Below are 16,346 nucleotides of genomic sequence, written 5' to 3'. Positions count from 1 at the left end.
TGAGGAAATGCCTGTAGATCCCATTCTTCTAATGCAAATTCTTCTCTCATCTAGAAGCTTTCAGAACCTTTACTAGCCCCATTCATTAATCCTCGTGACCTCCCTGGGAAGTAGGAAGGTGTTTTTCCACAGTTTAAAGGTGGGGACGCAGAGGCTGTGACCAGCTGAAGGCCACATCATGAGCTAACAAAGCTGGGGATGAAACCCTGACATCCTGACTCCCAGTGCTCTGTCTGTAACAGCCACTTCCCCCTCCCACCCTGCAATCCCAGGCATCATTTGCCATCCTGATTACACTAAGCTGTCTGTGTGGCTTTAAAAACCAACCCAGCCCTCACACTGGTTGGTGTTCTTCCATTTCAAAACAAAAGTCGATCTATATTTTTAATAAGTTAGAACCCAAGCCAGTGTTTGACTGAGAGTCTGTCACTCAAGCAAACCCACAGAGCTGGCTCATCTTCACATTGACTGGATGGGAACAAAAGTGGCTGATGGAGATCAGCGTACCTGATGTTCTACCTCTGAAAAACTGGTCTTCTTCAAAAGGCGTGGCAGGACATCTTCTCCTCTGCGGAGGGGATGGAATTCTGCAAAGTGCTGTAGTTTGGCCCTTTGCTCCCAGATTGTTTCTTGCTCAAGGGGCTTTAAATAACAAAACAGGAGTAGATCAAAGTGTACTAGGGAATGGTTAGACATTCAGCGCACAGCAGGCTCCTGGGGATAGATTTACACCCCAGCTTGCCATGCACTAAGTGTTAGTGAAGACAAGCCCTAATATGTGTTCTATTTCTGCAGCACCATAAGCATGCAGGGGCTTTGTAGAACAACATAGTTTCAGTCCATGAAAGTTTGTGGGTAACGTTTTTAAAAGCACTAAGGCCCATTTTCAAAAGACACTTAGGCACTTAGGAGCTTGAGTCATTGAAAGTGAATGGGACTCAGGCGTCTAGGTGCCTAAAGTCACTTTTGGAAATGAGACTTAGCTGCTTAAGCCACTTAGGGTATGTCTACCCAGCAATTAAACACCCGTGGCTGGCCCAGGTCAACTGACTTGGGCTCATTGTGCTTAGGCTGCGGGGCTGTAAAATTGCTGCACAGACATTTGGGCTTACGCTGGAGACTGAGCTCCAGGACCCCACATATGGGGAGGGCCACAGAGTCCAGGTTCCAGCCCAGAACCAAAGGTCTACGCAGCAATTTTTAGCCCTGCAGCCCAACCCCTGTGAGCCCTAGTAAGCTGAACCGGGAGAGCCATGGCCATGCCGGAGGTTTTTTATTCCAGTGTAGACTTACCCTTAGGGTACATCTATACTGCAAGCGGCAGCCTGTGGCAGCAAGTCTCAGAGCCTGGGTCTACAGCCAGACTCATGGGGCTTGTTGTGCTTCATAGAATCATAGGACTGGAAGGGACCTCGAGAAGTCATCTAGTCCAGTCCCCTGCACTCATGGCAGGACACAGTATTATCTAGACCGTCCCTGACAGGTGTTTGTCCAACCTGCTCTTAAAAATCTCCAATGAGGGAGATTCAACAGCCTCCCTAGGCAACTTATTCCAGTGCTTAACCACCCTGACAGTTAGGAAGTTTTCCTAATGTCCAGCCTAAACCACCCTTCCTGCAATTTAAGCCCATTGCTTCTTGTCCTAGCCTCAGCAGTTAAAAAGAACATTTTTTCTCTCTCCTCCTTATAACAGTCTTTTATGTACTTGAAAACTGTTATCATGTCCCCTCTCAGTCTTCTCTTCTCCAGACTAAACAAACCCAATTTTTTCAATCTTCCCTCATAGGTCATGTTTTCAATCATAGAATCATAGAACTTAAGATCAGAAGGGACCATTATGATCATCTAGTCTGACCTCCCGCAAGATGCAGGCCACAAAAGCTGACCCACCCACTCCTGAAATAATTCTCTCCCTTGACTCAGCTGTTGAAGTCCCCAAATCCTGATTTAAAGACTTCAAGTAGCAGATAATCCTCCAGCAAGCGACCCCTGCCCCATGCTGCGGAGGAAGGCGAAAAACCTCTAGGGCCACTGCCAATCTACCCTGGAGGAAAATTCCTTCCCTACCCCAAATTTTCTAGACCTTTCATCGTTTTTGTTGCTCTTCTCTGTACCTTCTCCAATTTGTCCAGTCTTTCCTGAAATGTGGTGCCCAGAACTGGACACAGTACTCCAGCTGAGGCCTAATCAGCACGGAGTAAAGCAGAAGAATTACTTGTTGTGTCTCGCTTACATCACTAAAAACAGCTGCGTAGGTGTTTGGGCTTGGGTTCTGAAGCCCCTCCCGCCCTCCAGGCTGTAGAGCAGGGGTAGCCAACCTGAGCCAGAGAAGGAGCCAGAATTTACCAATGTACGTTGCCAAAGAGCAACAGTAATATATCAGCAGCCCCACATCAGCTCCTCCCCAGCTCCCAGTGCCTCCTGCCCATCAGCGCCTCCCACTCCCTTCCGACACCTCCCGATCAGCTGTTTTGTGGTGTGCAGGAGGCTCGGGGGAAGGGGGAAGAGTGAGGGTACAGCAGGCTCAGGGGAGGGGGTGGAGTGGGGGCAGAGTCAGTGGTTGAGCAGTGAGCACCCCCTGGCACATTGGAAAGTTGGTGCCTGTAGCTCCAGCCCTGGAGTTGGTGCCTGTACAAGGAGCCGCATATTAACTTGTGAAGAGCCGCATGTGGCTCCGGAGCCACAGGTTGGCCAGCCCTGTTTTAGAGCCTGCGTTCCAGCCTGAGCCCAAATGTCTACACAGCTATTTTTAGCACCTGGGGTCCAAGACTTGCTGTCGGTGGCTGAGTAGACGAACCCCCAGATGCTTTTGAGAATTTTAGCGTGTCTCTAAACTTGGACCCCAAGCCTTCAGACATGTAGGCACATGAGTAGCTGCATGTCTGAGTTTTTCCATTGCGTTCATGCTCTCTTCCACCCACACACACAAAAAGTGTTTGTAGGATCCGGTTCTCAGATTATAGCACAGATCATAACAAACACCAGGGATTTAGGAGAAGGCATAGGAGGATGTGGCACCACACTGAGCCTTCTTTCTGTGATTTTGTTTCTCTGCTCTGCTGGAAGATTTAACCATTGGTTTGATGGCATGGCCCTGCTGCATCAGTTCCAACTGGAAAATGGCATCGTGACTTACAGGAGCAAGTTCCTGCAGAGTGATTCCTATGTGACTAACAGCCGGCACAATCGGATCGTGGTCTCAGAGTTTGGAACCCTGGCTATGCCGGACCCGTGCAAGAGCATCTTTGGGCGCTTCATATCGTGGTTTGAGATGCCACGTAAGTATGTTCCTTAGCTGAAAGCAATGTTCTTGGAGGTGGTATGCATCCCAAGTGGGTGATATTTGCCTGGAGGAACAGCTTTTAGGTTTGAAGGGAGCTGTGTGGAAGTTTTAGTGGTTTTGCTTGGAGTGGTCATGTTTCTGTGGGGATCACCCCTCTGAAGAAACAACTCCAAGCCAAACTCATCTGAAATAGACACACTTAACTTGGGATTTTGGCTCCCCTCCCCCCCCATGTTGTTTCCACCCAAAATCAGAAATGTAGCTCACTAAAATGTTTGTGCACCTTGGGTCTGGTCTCCAGAGGTCCTGGGGGCACACACAGCTACAGGTGAAGTTGATGGGTGCCCTGGGTAGCTCAGCGCCTCTTGCCATTGGTCCCTTTGATGCCCTTTACTTAATTTTGAGGTTTGTTACAAAATTTGATTCACCTCTTTCCAAGGGTTGTGTAAATCCTGCACCTCCTCTCATGAGGAACACCCTATAGGGCGATATAATGAGCATTACACAATCCTCCATTCTTTTGGCTACAAACCTGTCTTGAAAGCCCCATGCCCTGCTAAGCTTTTAGGGTATGTAGGCTATTCCTTTCCTTCCTGTGGTAAGGGGTGTGGGAGGGTGATATGGGTGAGGAGAGGATGGCACACAGAAGTGGCAGTACCATTAGCTGTTGGATGATAGTTAAGGCTACGAGTACATCACGGAGGTCGTGGAAGTCACAGATTCTGTGACCTCCGTGATAATGGGGCCCCGCAGCAGCCCAGGCGCCACAGCAGTGGAAGACCGTCCCAGCTGCCCCCCGTGCCCCAGCTCTCAGTCCTGCAGGGTGGCGGGGGATTCCCCGGAGCTTCCCGGCCCGCATTGGAGGCGGGGGATTCGCCGGAGCTCCCAAGCCCCCGTGTGTGGCGGGGATTCACCGGAGCTCCCGAGCCCCCGTGGGTGCCGGGGGATTCCCCAGAGCTCTCCATTCCCTGTGGATGGCAAGGGATTCCCCAGAGCTCTCCAGCCCCCATGGGTGGTGGGGGATTCCCTGGGGATCCCCAGCCCCCACTGCTGGCGGGGAATTCCATGGAGCTTCCCAGACTCCATGGCCAGTTAGTTAACATCTCCTGAGTGAAGCACAGGGTTTCCAATATGAAGCCGCAAACACAGCCCAGCCTGCCTGCAACCCATCCCTTCCCAGCAAATCAGTCAGGGCCCACTGACTGCTCCTTTGGCCTGGTCCACACTTGAGAGATTAAATTGGTTAAAGCCTCTAGAACATTTGTAGAACACTTGTGTCTACACCTAGAAATGCCCTAACTGGTCTAATAAATAATTAGACAGGCCATCCGTCAGCGGGTTTAATAACCAGTCAAAGAGCCACTGGTTCATTTTGATAGCCTTCTGCAATCTAGAATGCTTCCAGGAGCTGGGCTAGGAATTGTAGGCAGATACCCAGTGGCCATTGCAGCTGAAATGGCTTAGGACAACGCTAGTGTGAGTGCAGGGTGAAACCAATCCGTTTCACATGTTGGTGCTGAAATGTTTGTCTTAAACTGTTTCAGTGCATCCAGTTCAATTACAAACTGATTTCTTTTGTAGTGTAGACAAGGCCCTGGTGAAGTTGAGATGGAAAATGCCTCCCAGGTCTCCTCCAATCAATTCCTTTTGCACCCCCACCCACCAGCTCCTGATAGAAGTCAGTGCCAGATAATCCCCTTTTGTACATTTCCTGTTATTTTGTCCAGTCCCATTAATGTTCCAAGTGATTGGCCAATGCCCCTTGCATTCCCTTTGAATTGCATCGTCCCACTATGGGGCCTGCTTCTGCTTTTTACATTGCCGACCTGGCCTCCTGTACACAGTGCAGTCTGGGTTCTCTGCTCATACTTTCTGATAAATACTGGCAACTGGTTGTCTGGCTTTATAATAAAGGACATTTCAGCCCTTGCCAGGGGTTGCCTTTCCCTCAGGTCTGCATGATTCCGTTTGTAATATCATCGGTTTCCTTTAGTTGCAAGAAACTGAAATGAGCCTGCACAATGACTTAGTAGTACCTGAACCAAAAGGGATCAGACTTCTTCGGTTTGGCTTAAAAACAAGTCTTTGTTCTTTGCCATGAACTCACCTGCATAGGGAGAGCCCTGTGTGCTGCTATCAATCACTGAGATGTTTTTAATCCCTCTGTCCTGAGAGGGGTTTGCGTCGTTAGGGAAATTGATTTATTTGTTTAAATATGCCTAACTTGCTGTAGCGAGACGTGAGCTTAATGCATCTGCATTACTCTGGGATTTTGCTTCAGGGCCAACGGATAACTCCAGTGTGAACTATGTGGTGTACAAGGGAGACTATTATGTCAGCACTGAGACCAACTTCATGCGCAAAGTGGATCCAGAAACTCTGGAAACCAAGGAGAAGGTAAAGAGTGGGTGGGATGACGGGTTTAGCACCTGGTGTGGGGGAATCATGTCACACTCTTCCCAGGATGGCCTTGGCAGCTAGTGGGGACAATTCCCAAAGACCCTCTTGGTCTTTGTGTCCAACCTGCACTGTGTTGAGATCCTCTGTACCTCTCTCTCCTGGCAAAAATGACTTCTCTATGGCAGATACTGGACTTGCCAGGAAATCTGCAGTCACTACCAGTCACCCCATGGCCTTAAAGGTTCCTCTGTGGTACATGTGCTGGAGGGCGTTGCAGGATCGAGGTGAATAGTAAAGCAGCTGCCATGCTTGAGGTCCAGTCACAGCCATTGGCAGCAGGCAGGGTCAGACTTGAGGACTCCTGAGGTCAGTTATGTTTTCAACCAAGGGTAAAGCAGGGTCCTTCACAACTTGGTCACTGTCCATGAAGTGCAGGGATCTGGTCTTGTCTGGCAATTCCAGTGTATGGAAATGCAAAAATATATACCCATGTAACATCAAGGTTATAGATGTTAATAGTCTTACAGAACTCCACTCCTGCCTATGCTCTGCCCTACCCCATGGTCCCACCCAATCTGCTCCCTTCATCTCCTTCAACCAGTCCCAACTCCAAGCCAGCCCTACCCCGGCACCCTCCTTGAATTCTTGGCTAATCCCACTTCCCCATTGTGTTCACCCTGCGCACTAGCCTACATGCAGTTCAACTGCCTATCACCGAATGTGCTGTTGCATTTCAGATTAAGCTGTCTGCTGTCTTGTGGCATATACATCAGGTTAAAGCCCTGATCTTGCAAGTTGCTCTGTGCACAGCTGCATTAAGTCGAGGGGGCTCTGCAAGAATGCAGGGATCTGCCCGCCTGGAACAGCTTGCAGAATCGTGGCCTACACATCTAACATTAAAGCTCCATTCATATAAGTTTTAGTTGGCATGTTAATTTCATAGGGTTTTTGAGAAAATAGAAAAGAGGGGGAAAACACAAGGAATGGAGAGAACAGGAGAAATATATCAAAAACTTATGCTGCTTTTACTGGAACAGTTTACAGCTGCACAAAGCTGGGAGCTAGGCAACTTTTCTTTGTGGTGAAACAGCAGCACAAAGCCACACCTACCCAACACTGTTAGAGCTCTGGTGTATTCACTGTCTTCCATAGTTGCAAGCCATATGGAAATTCTAAGCTTAGCAGCTGTTTCGTGCTTTGTGTGTCCAACAAAGTTGGTTTTGGGGGTTGCATAATACCTATTTCAAACCTTGCCAGGGACTATTACCCATTTAAGAGATGCCATGTGGGTGGTTTCAGTGGTAAAGTTCAGCCAAGTGGAGACACCTGGACATAAGAATTCTCATCAGCCATTAGAGAGGTGGACTAATATTTTCAAAAGTGGCTATTAAGTTGAGGCTCTGAATTTCTGAGTGCCTAACTTAAGACATCTTAAAGGGCCTGATTTTCAGAGGGTGAGCACTCAGCACTTTCCGAAAATCTGGGTCCTTTAAGGTGTCTCAAGTTGGGAAGCCAAAAATCACTAGTCACTTTTGAAAATCTTGGCTGAGAAGTGTATTTTTCACACTTGGACATTTCAGTGCCTGAAGTGATTTCCATCAGACTTTCTCCCTAAGAGACTCACCTTTTGACTAAGTCTAAGCATAGAAAGTTGTAGCCACAAAGGAGAATTCTGAACACTTATGAGCACATGAAGATAGGGTTATAACGAAGCTGTGCATGGGACCTTTGGTACAACATTTGCTACCCAGAAAATCTCTAGTTGTAGATAATGATATTAAACTCTGTTGTATCTTTGTATAGCCTGTATTGGTGTTTGAAGAAAACACACCAGTTACCAAATGTCTCTATCTGCTTGCAATAGAACTGATAGATTTGGAACAGAGACTGTCTGCTAATTGCATGCCTGGACACACCTAGCACAATGGGGCCATCTCTAGCTTTGGCACTTATATGGCCCCATTACTGGGGTATTGACGCACCCCACATTTGTTAAGGTTTAATCCTCACATCACCCCTGTGAGTGCTTTTATCTTCAATTTACAGATGGGGAACTGAGAGGCTAAGGCAGGGGTTGGCAACCTTTGGCACGCGGCTTGCCAGGGTAAGCACCCTGAGATTCCCTTGCTTATCTGTACTGTTAGGAGGGGCACCTTCTTAACAGCTAGATATTATATTGGTTTGGTATAATTTAGAAGGAATGTGAGGATGTGACTTTCTGCTCCTTGGCTTATGGCTGCTGTTCGGAAGTGATTACTGCTCTGACTCTAAAAATCTTGGAATTTTCAGGTGGACTGGAGCAAATTCGTTGTGGTGAATGGAGCAACAGCCCATCCACATTATGAGCCTGATGGGACAGCATACAACATGGGCAACTCTTATGGGAAACATGGTGAGGCTAGTCAGGGTAACTGCTCTGAGAAGCAGGGGGAGGTGAGGTATGACGGTCCTGCAGCGAGGCTAGGCAGACTACATACTGCTTCTGTAAGGAGGGGGTTTTGATGGAGTCTAACAAAGTGAGGAAGCTGCTATTTCTCTGGGGACACGATGACAGCAAAGCAGGATCAGTCTTAAATTGTGGCTCCCATCAATCTCACCATGACATTTGTTCTCTTAATGTTTGGCCTCTTTAGTTAATGTGCTTTGGGAGGCTGCCTCATCCCAATGAGCACAGACCTTTCTGTGAGCAGTAGGGAAGAAGTGCAGGGCACTGCCCTGGGTAGGGATGAGATGTATCATGCACACATGTGGATCAGTTTGGTAGAGAGAAGATGCTTTTTAAGGAAGTTACATAAAGTGTCAAGGCTGAATCCAAGGCCTTTTGAAATCAATGAGAGTTTTTCCATTGACTTAAATGGGCTTGGGTTGGGGCCTTAAAGCGTTCCTTATGGGACCAGAAAAATTATTATGCAGGGCAGTAGCTGCAGTGAGTGAGTGCTTTGACCCTTCCTGGACGCCATAGGGAAATCCCTACTCCTTGCTACTGATTCTCAGTTGTGCCAAATTTTGCACATTCTAGTGTCACCCCCAAATCTGCAGCTCTGTAGCTACTCTCTCTGTAGTTCCCAGTTATGAAACAGTGTGAAACTGATGTAGGACAGCTGTCAGAAACAAATAAAGGTGTTTATCGAAAGGACTAAACTCTAGCACAGTTGGATTAATACTTTTTAAAATAATGTCCATTTAGCCTGGGGTACTCCTTGCCAGAAGATGTCTATGCGGCTAAAAGCTTAGCAGGATTCAGAACAGGACAGGACATTTCTACGGATAACAAGAAGATTTAGAATAGCCAGGATTAAAATAACCAAGAGCTCTGGGTGGGAGATAAACCCCAATATTTCAGGGCATGAGCCAACCTCTGACTACTAGGGGACAGAAAGAAGTCCCCCTGGGGGCAGTTTGTCCCCAAACTTCAGGGTTTCTTGAATCTTCCTTTGAAGCAGCCAGTACTGGCCACTTGAATAGTGGACTAGACAGACCACTTGCATGATCCAATGTGGCAATTCCTAAAGATGGGGGAGTGTGGCGGGAGAAAACCTATTAGTCCATATTCCCTTGTGCCAGGATTGTTCCCCATCCTTTGTACTCTGCAGCCAGGGGTTAGGATGGGATAAGTTTCTGTAGCAGATTTCCCAATACTAGGATGATATTGTCGCAAAACCATAACCCTATTTGAGTGGCTCCTCAAAACCAACTTCAATTTCTTTTTGCATAAAGACATTCCTCCCCAGTGTGCCTCTTCCCTCAGAAAGCAGCTAATGCCCTGTGTAGTTGGAGCTGGCGCTGCTGGCTTGCACCAATTCACCAAACAATTCCCTGGCTTTGCTGTTCTTTCATTCTTGCTGTGCTAATTCCTTTGTGCTTACAGTAGCATTTAGCTTCAAATTTTCCCACAGGGTCATGCACAGCACATCCCTGGTGTTGGCTGAGTTACTAAGCCACCAATCCTCCTTGGGCAGGGATCAGATTCAGTAGACAGGCATCATTACATTTCAGCTGGGCTCAGAATTCTAGTTTCTCCTTTTGACATAGGAGCTGCGAGGCTGGTTTATGTCCTCATTCCATTGCTGTGGGTGCTCAGATGTTGTGACAATGAGCTTAGTACAGATGCTTAGGTTTCATTCCAGTTCCTCTGACTGAGGCCCTGTTGTAAGGAAACTGACTCTTTGTTATCTGCTGAGCTTAGTTGTGGCTCCAACTTTCTTAATGAGGCAGAGAAAACAACAGAGCCTGACGATAGCTATGTGGAAATGGCCACTAGGGAGGCTTGGAACAAGTCAGAAGAAATTGCTGATGAAGGTATGAAGGAATCTGATGGGGCCCCTCTTCTGGGGCTGGAAGCAGTGGGTAGATTTCAGCATGGGGGCAGGTGCCAGGGGCACCAATTAGTGGGTATAGGAAGGGGGGGTGGGCAGGGAGCCCCTCCCTGAATTTCATACAGGAGGTGTGGGAGCTCCCAGGTGGAGCTCTTAACTCCAGCACAGAATTAGTGCGAAATGTAAGTTCTGCAGAGGAGAGGTGCCCCTGGGGAGGGGAGTTAGTATTTTGTTTACAAACAGATAAGAGACAAGAAAGGGCTGGTGATTAAATTAAGGATCTGGAAGTCTAGCGTGTAAAACAGGAAGGGTGTGGTGGTGGAGTTCTTCTAGAGGGAATGCAGGGGACTCAGAAACAGTGCAGTCAAGCCCTCTGAGCCAAGGTTACATTCAGAAAAGGAACGAGAAGTACTTGTGGCACCTTAGGGCTTGGCTACACTTACAAGTTGCAGCGCTGGGAGTTACAGCGCTGGTCATGCAGCTGTGTAGGGCCAGCGCTGGAGTGTGGCCACACTGACAGCTACCAGCGCTGCAGTGTGGCCACACTTGCAGCACTTTCCAGCGCTGTATTGAGAGGTGCATTGTGGGCAGCTATCCCACAGAGCACCTCGTCCTGTTTTGGCGCCGTTTTGGCGCTGAGTATTGTGGGAAGGGGAAGGAAGTGTGTGGGTCATTCCGCTTCCTGTTCCAACGCCCCGTGGTGCATCGCTTCACATCCCAGCATTCTGTCTTTCTGGCAACGTTTGGCGCCATTGTGAGTGTCTTTCTGCTCTGTGTGTGAATCGCGATTTCTGTGGGAAATGGAGCCCGAGCTGCTGAGGACTGTGCTGATGAGTGTCGCCAGCACAACACGTTTGGCAGTCGAGCTATTCCTTCAGCTCCAAAGTGACAGTGAGGAGTCTGACGATGATATCGATATGGATTTGCCTGCCGCGTGTGACACTACAGTGCTTGTGGCATTCACGGAAATGCTCAGCACCGTTGAACGCCGCTTTTGGGCTCGGGAAACAAGCACTGACTGGTGGGATCACATCGTCATGGAAGTCTGGGATGACGAGCAGTGGCTGCAGAACTTTCGTATGAGAAAAGCCACTTTCATGGGACTGTGTGCTGAGCTCGCCCCCACCCTGCGGCGCAAGGACACAAGATTGAGAGCTGCCCTGACAGTGGAAAAGCAGGTGGCTATTGCAATCTGGAAGCTGGCAACTCCAGACAGCTACCGGTCGGTCGGGAACCAGTTTGGAGTGGGAAAGTCGACCGTTGGAATCGTTTTGATGCAAGTTTGCAAGGCAATTAATCGCATCCTGCTAAGAAAGACCGTGACTCTGGGGAGCGTGCAGGACATTGTGGATGGCTTTGCACAAATGGGTTTCCCTAACTGTGGAGGGGCGATAGATGGGACGCATATTCCTATTCTGGCCCCCCCCCTCCACCTGGCATCAGAGTATGTTAATCGTAAGGGGTATTTCTCTATGGTTCTCCAGGCGCTTGTGGATCACCGTGGGCGTTTCATTTACATTTACACAGGCTGGCCTGGAAAGGTGCATGATGCACGCATCTTTCGGAACAGTGGCCTGTTCAGGAAGATGCAGGCAGGGACTTTTTTCCCAGACAGGAAGATCACAGTAGGGGACGTCGAAATGCCCATTGTGATCCTTGGAGACCCCGCTTACCCGTTACTGCCTTGGCTCATGAAACCCTATACAGGGAAGCTTGACAGGAGCAAGGACCGGTTCAACTACAGGCTGAGCCGGTGCCGAATGACTGTGGAGTGTGCTTTTGGGCGTTTAAAAGCCCGCTGGCATTCCTTGTATGGGAAGCTAGACTTGGGGGAAAGCAGCATCCCCGCGGTTATATCCACTTGCTGTACCCTCCATAATATTTGTGAAGGGAAGGGTGAAACATTCAGTCAGGCATGGACCACCGAGGTTCAAGTCCTGGAGGCTGAATATGCACAGCCAGAGAGCAGGGCTAATAGAGAGGCCCAGCACAGGGCTACAAGGATTAGGGATGCCTTGAGGGAAGAATTTGAGGCTGAAAGCCAACAGTAATGTTTGCTGCCTTGCATGGGAGTGAATTGCACTGTTTACACTGTTATTCTATTATCCCTAAAATGATTTGCAGTGCCTCTTTCTTTACTGGGCTACAGTATCTTTCACTATCTGCTATAATAAAGACTGTTTTCAAAGCCAAGAATTGTTTTATTGAAAAGAAAAAAACTTCCTTGACAGACAGAAACACAACATTTCATGAACACAAGAGGGCAGGGGTGTGGGTTGGTGAACTGCACAGTCACAAGTTTGCATACGTCCTGTCTGGAGTGCTGTGCAATGAATCCTGCACTTCAGGGTGCATAAACTGCATGGTGATGGGGGTTGAGTGCAGAGGGTAAGGGTTGTAGTTAGCAGGGCTGGTTGGTGAACGTACAGGTGTTGGAGGCAGCTGGTGGTGGTAAGAACCTGGATGCTGGGGAAGGGGGGTTTGAACTGACATTGGTGCACAAGGCAAAAAGCTTTGGGACGGGGGGGGTGGGGGAGTAGCACGGTAGTGCTCTGCTTGCATGGCAACAAGTGACTCGATAGAGTCCGCTTGGCGCGACAGGATGCTTAGCAGCTTCTCTGTGCTTTTCCTCTTGGCCACTGCATTTCTCTGCCGGGTCCTGCTTTCCCTCTGGCGTATCCTGCTCTCCTTTTCTCTCCACTCCTGCAAGTTTTTACTCTCTCTAGCAGAGTGAGCAATAACAGTTCTCAGCATGTCTTCCTTGCTCTTTCGGGGATTTTTTCTCAAATTCTGCAGCTTCTGTGCTGTGGTACATCTGGTCAGTCCAGCAGTCAAGGTCACTTTAGAAAAAAAGAATTGACAACATTTAACAGGGAAGCATTGTGTTCATTATCTCCAGACTGAAATTCCCACACACTGAAGGAGTTCTCAGTCCTCACTTTAGCATTCTTTTACCACACACATAACACAGCAGAAGCCACAAAATGGTGAGTGAGGGGTGCTTATAGAGGGAGAAGTGGGGCTTGAGTGATAGAGGGGTGCTGGTTGCTTTGGGTAAGCTTCAGTGATAGAGGGTTTGAGTGAAGATGCAGCTGCAGGGGTGATCTTCACTATCTCCCTATCTCTATCACTAGCTTCACTAAAGAGTCTCCCAACCTTTTTCACAGGACTTAATCCTGGAAGATATCTCCTTGCTGCGAGTCACTAGGGAACAGCGGGAGGCTCTTCTACAGCAATGTGGATTCCGCCCTGGACCCTATGCGGGTTGCCTGTGTTCAGCGATGGTCCCCCCCCCCCCTCGCGGCACAGTGGCGCGGACGCGTTAGCCTGACTGGGACAAGGACAACAGTGGCTCTCCCTATAAACCTGCGCAGGCATATTGCCCACGCTCTGGCTGAAACTTTTGCTGAGATAACTGCAGACGATTACCGCGACGTGATAGACCACATCAATGGGCTATTCCACATCTAGGCTGGCATGCATACAGCCCGAACCCCCCTTCCTCTCCAGAAACATTTCCACCCAGAAAATAAAAGCCGCTTACCGGTAACCCGCTGCTCTGCTTGTCCTTCTGCAACTGCTGGCTGCTGCGATTGGGTACTTTCCTCCTGGCTTGAGAAGAGCTCCTGGCTGCATGCCTCAAGGAACTCTGGGGTGTCTTCTGGGGTGTCACTCGCGTATTCCTCCCCCCCCCCCCCCCCGCCGCTGCCTCCGCCTCCGCCTCCTCCTCCTGTCCCCCACCCGGCTCAGAAGTGTCCATCGTGGTCCTGGGATTGGCAGTGGGGTCACCCCCAAGTATCGCGTCCATCTCCCTGTAAAAACGGCAGGTCGTGGGGGCAGCTCCGGATCGGCGATTACCCTCGCGGGCTTTGTAATAGGCACTCCGCAGCTCTTTAACTTTCACCCTGCATTGTAGTGCGTCCCGATCATGGCCCCTATCCAGCATGGACCTTGATACCTGCTCAAAGATATCGTAATTCCTACGGCTGGAGCGCAGCTGGGACTGCACAGCTTCCTCCCCCCAAACACTAATGAGGTCCTGCAATTCGCCAGTGCTCCATGCTGGGGCTCGTTTGCCGCGTGGAGGCATGGTCACCTGGAAAGATTAACTGATTGCACTCCACACACACCTGGCTGCAGCAAACAGGAAGGAGATTTTTAAAATTCCCGGGGCATTTAAAGGGTGGGTCACCTGAGGCAAGAGCAGTAGAGTGCAAACTGATGAGCAGAGTGGCTGAACAGGAATTCTGGGATAACTCCTTATTCCCTGGAGGACAATTAAAGCGCTGGTGAGTGTCCACACCTGCTGAGCAGCGCTGGATCACCAGCGCTGCACTCCTTATACCCCAACCCTGACGGGTTTTCAGCCAGCGCTGCAACCAGGGAGTTGCAGCGCTGGTTGTGCCCTGCAAGTGTGGACGGGGTGTAATTGCAGCGCTGGAAAGCCTCCACCAGCGCTGCAACTTGTAAGTGTAGCCAAGCCCTTAGAAACTAACAAATTTATTTGAGCATAAGCTTTCGTGGGCGAAAACCCACTTCATTGGATGCATTCAGTGGAAAATACAGTAGGAAGATATATATACACAGAGAACATGAAAAAAGGGTGAGATTTGGGGGCATAGGTGAAAAGGGGTCAAAACCAGGGGCAGGGATAGCAGTGATATAGAGAAGTTCCCACTCTACCCTGTGGTATTTATGTGGCCCCACTACCACAGTATCTGAGCGCCTGACAAGGTCTTATTCATTTCTCCTCACAGCCCCTTGGTGAGGTAGAGCAGGGCTGTTATCCCCATTGTACAGGTGGGGCACTGAGGCACAGAGAGACTAAAGGCCAGATTTTCAAAGGTATTTAGGCACCTAGTGGGATTTTCAAAAGCGCCTAGAAGGTTAGGTCCTTCGTAAACCTAGCTGCATCTTTGGGTGCCTAAAAACCTTTGAAACTCTGTCCCTAAGGCACAGGCCTGAGGTCATACAGAACGTCCATGGGGGAGTACAACCCAGGTCTTTCAGGGCTAGCTCCCTATCCAGAAGACCAGACTACATTAACCTCTCTGCTGCGTGCTGCAAAAAAAGAGGACTCGGATAGATGGGAGCAAAACCAAGACAGCCAGGTCTCTGAAATGCCAGCAAACGGTTCCAAGATGGATGTCATGGTTGACAGCATGAAAAGCAGCACAGAAGGCAGGAAGGCTGGAGAATGAGAGTCAGATGAGAGAAGATCACTTAACTCCTAAGGGGTGTCAGGTTCTGCCTCATGCTGGATTATAGAGCAATGGCTGCTGTGCAATTTTATATTTTAACTGAAAACCATTTTGTTTTGTCATTTTTTTGTTTACCTTTTTTGAAAGGAGAAGGCATGAGTGTGGGCCCCACAGGAAGTGGAGATTTGTAGTCCTGGATGAATCTAGCTAAAGATTTAAGAGCTCATTAGCTGGGATTTAGTGTCAGCACCTGATGGGATTCAGGGGTGGGTGGCTGAAATATTTAAAGCTGGCTGGAGGATTTATTCTAGTGAGAATTGTGTGGTTAAATCCCCTAGCTGGCTTTGAAAATCTCATCTGGCATGTCTTGTATCTGAAGACTGAGCCATTAAGACTCTGAACATGGAGAGGGCTAATGCACAAACCTGTTTGGTGCCTGTCCTGAAGTGCTGACTGTGTCAATCCTGGGTCTCTGGGCTGATGGACATGCTTTCTCCTTTCCAGGTTCCAGCTATAACATTATTCGGATTCCTCCGCAGAAGTCAAACCGCGATGACACTTTGCAGGGAGCAAAAGTTTTGTGCTCCATCGCTCCAGCTGAGAAGATGAAACCCTCCTACTATCACAGCTTTGGTGAGGTGCCTCCCATCCTCTACTAGGCCTTCTGTATGCAGACTCAGTACAGCCTACAAGCGACAACTTGCCATACCAGGTTCTAGTACCAGAGGCAGGTTGTTCACTGACCCGTGCTCCCAGCAGTTCTCATCACCTCATTTGCCTTTTGGAGCAAAACGTTTTGATTTTCCCCTTCTGTCCATTCAGGAATGAGTGAGAACTACGTGGTCTTCGCTGAGCAGCCCATCAAGATTAATCTGTGTCGGGTCATCACATCCAAGTTCCTTGGGAAGCCCATTGCTGATGGGATAAACTGGGAGCCGCAGTACAAAACCCGCTTCCACGTGGTGAATAAGCACACGGGAGAGGTAAATTTTCTGCCATTCCAGCAGTTATGCAGGCCTAGATTTCTCCTGTTCTTCTTCGAGTGATTGCTCCTATGCATTCCAGTTAGGTGTGCGCGCCGTGCGTGCACGGCATCTCGGAACTTTTTACCCTAGCAACCCCGGCGGGCCGGCTGGCGCCCCCTGG

The 16,346-nt window shown here is 49.1% G+C and overlaps 1 protein-coding gene across 9 annotated transcripts in view; it reads left to right on the top strand.

Moving 5' to 3' along the window:
- Positions 1-16,346, top strand: part of LOC123354764 (beta,beta-carotene 9',10'-oxygenase-like) — a 64,189-nt gene that overhangs the window by 33,444 nt on the left and 14,399 nt on the right. For all 9 annotated transcript variants that reach the window (XM_044996954.1, XM_044996945.1, XM_044996946.1 and 6 more), the window contains 5 exons: positions 3,067-3,278; positions 5,565-5,680; positions 7,973-8,075; positions 15,705-15,833; positions 16,023-16,183. In XM_044996954.1, the coding sequence (XP_044852889.1) occupies positions 3,067-3,278; positions 5,565-5,680; positions 7,973-8,075; positions 15,705-15,833; positions 16,023-16,183 (721 nt within the window). The remainder of the gene's footprint in view (positions 1-3,066; positions 3,279-5,564; positions 5,681-7,972; positions 8,076-15,704; positions 15,834-16,022; positions 16,184-16,346) is intronic.

The sequence above is a fragment of the Mauremys mutica genome, chromosome 22, assembly GCF_020497125.1.
Source record: "Mauremys mutica isolate MM-2020 ecotype Southern chromosome 22, ASM2049712v1, whole genome shotgun sequence".
NCBI classification, from domain to species: domain Eukaryota; kingdom Metazoa; phylum Chordata; order Testudines; family Geoemydidae; genus Mauremys; species Mauremys mutica.
Note: the sequence above shows the minus strand (reverse complement) of the source record. Positions and strands in the feature narration are given on the sequence as shown.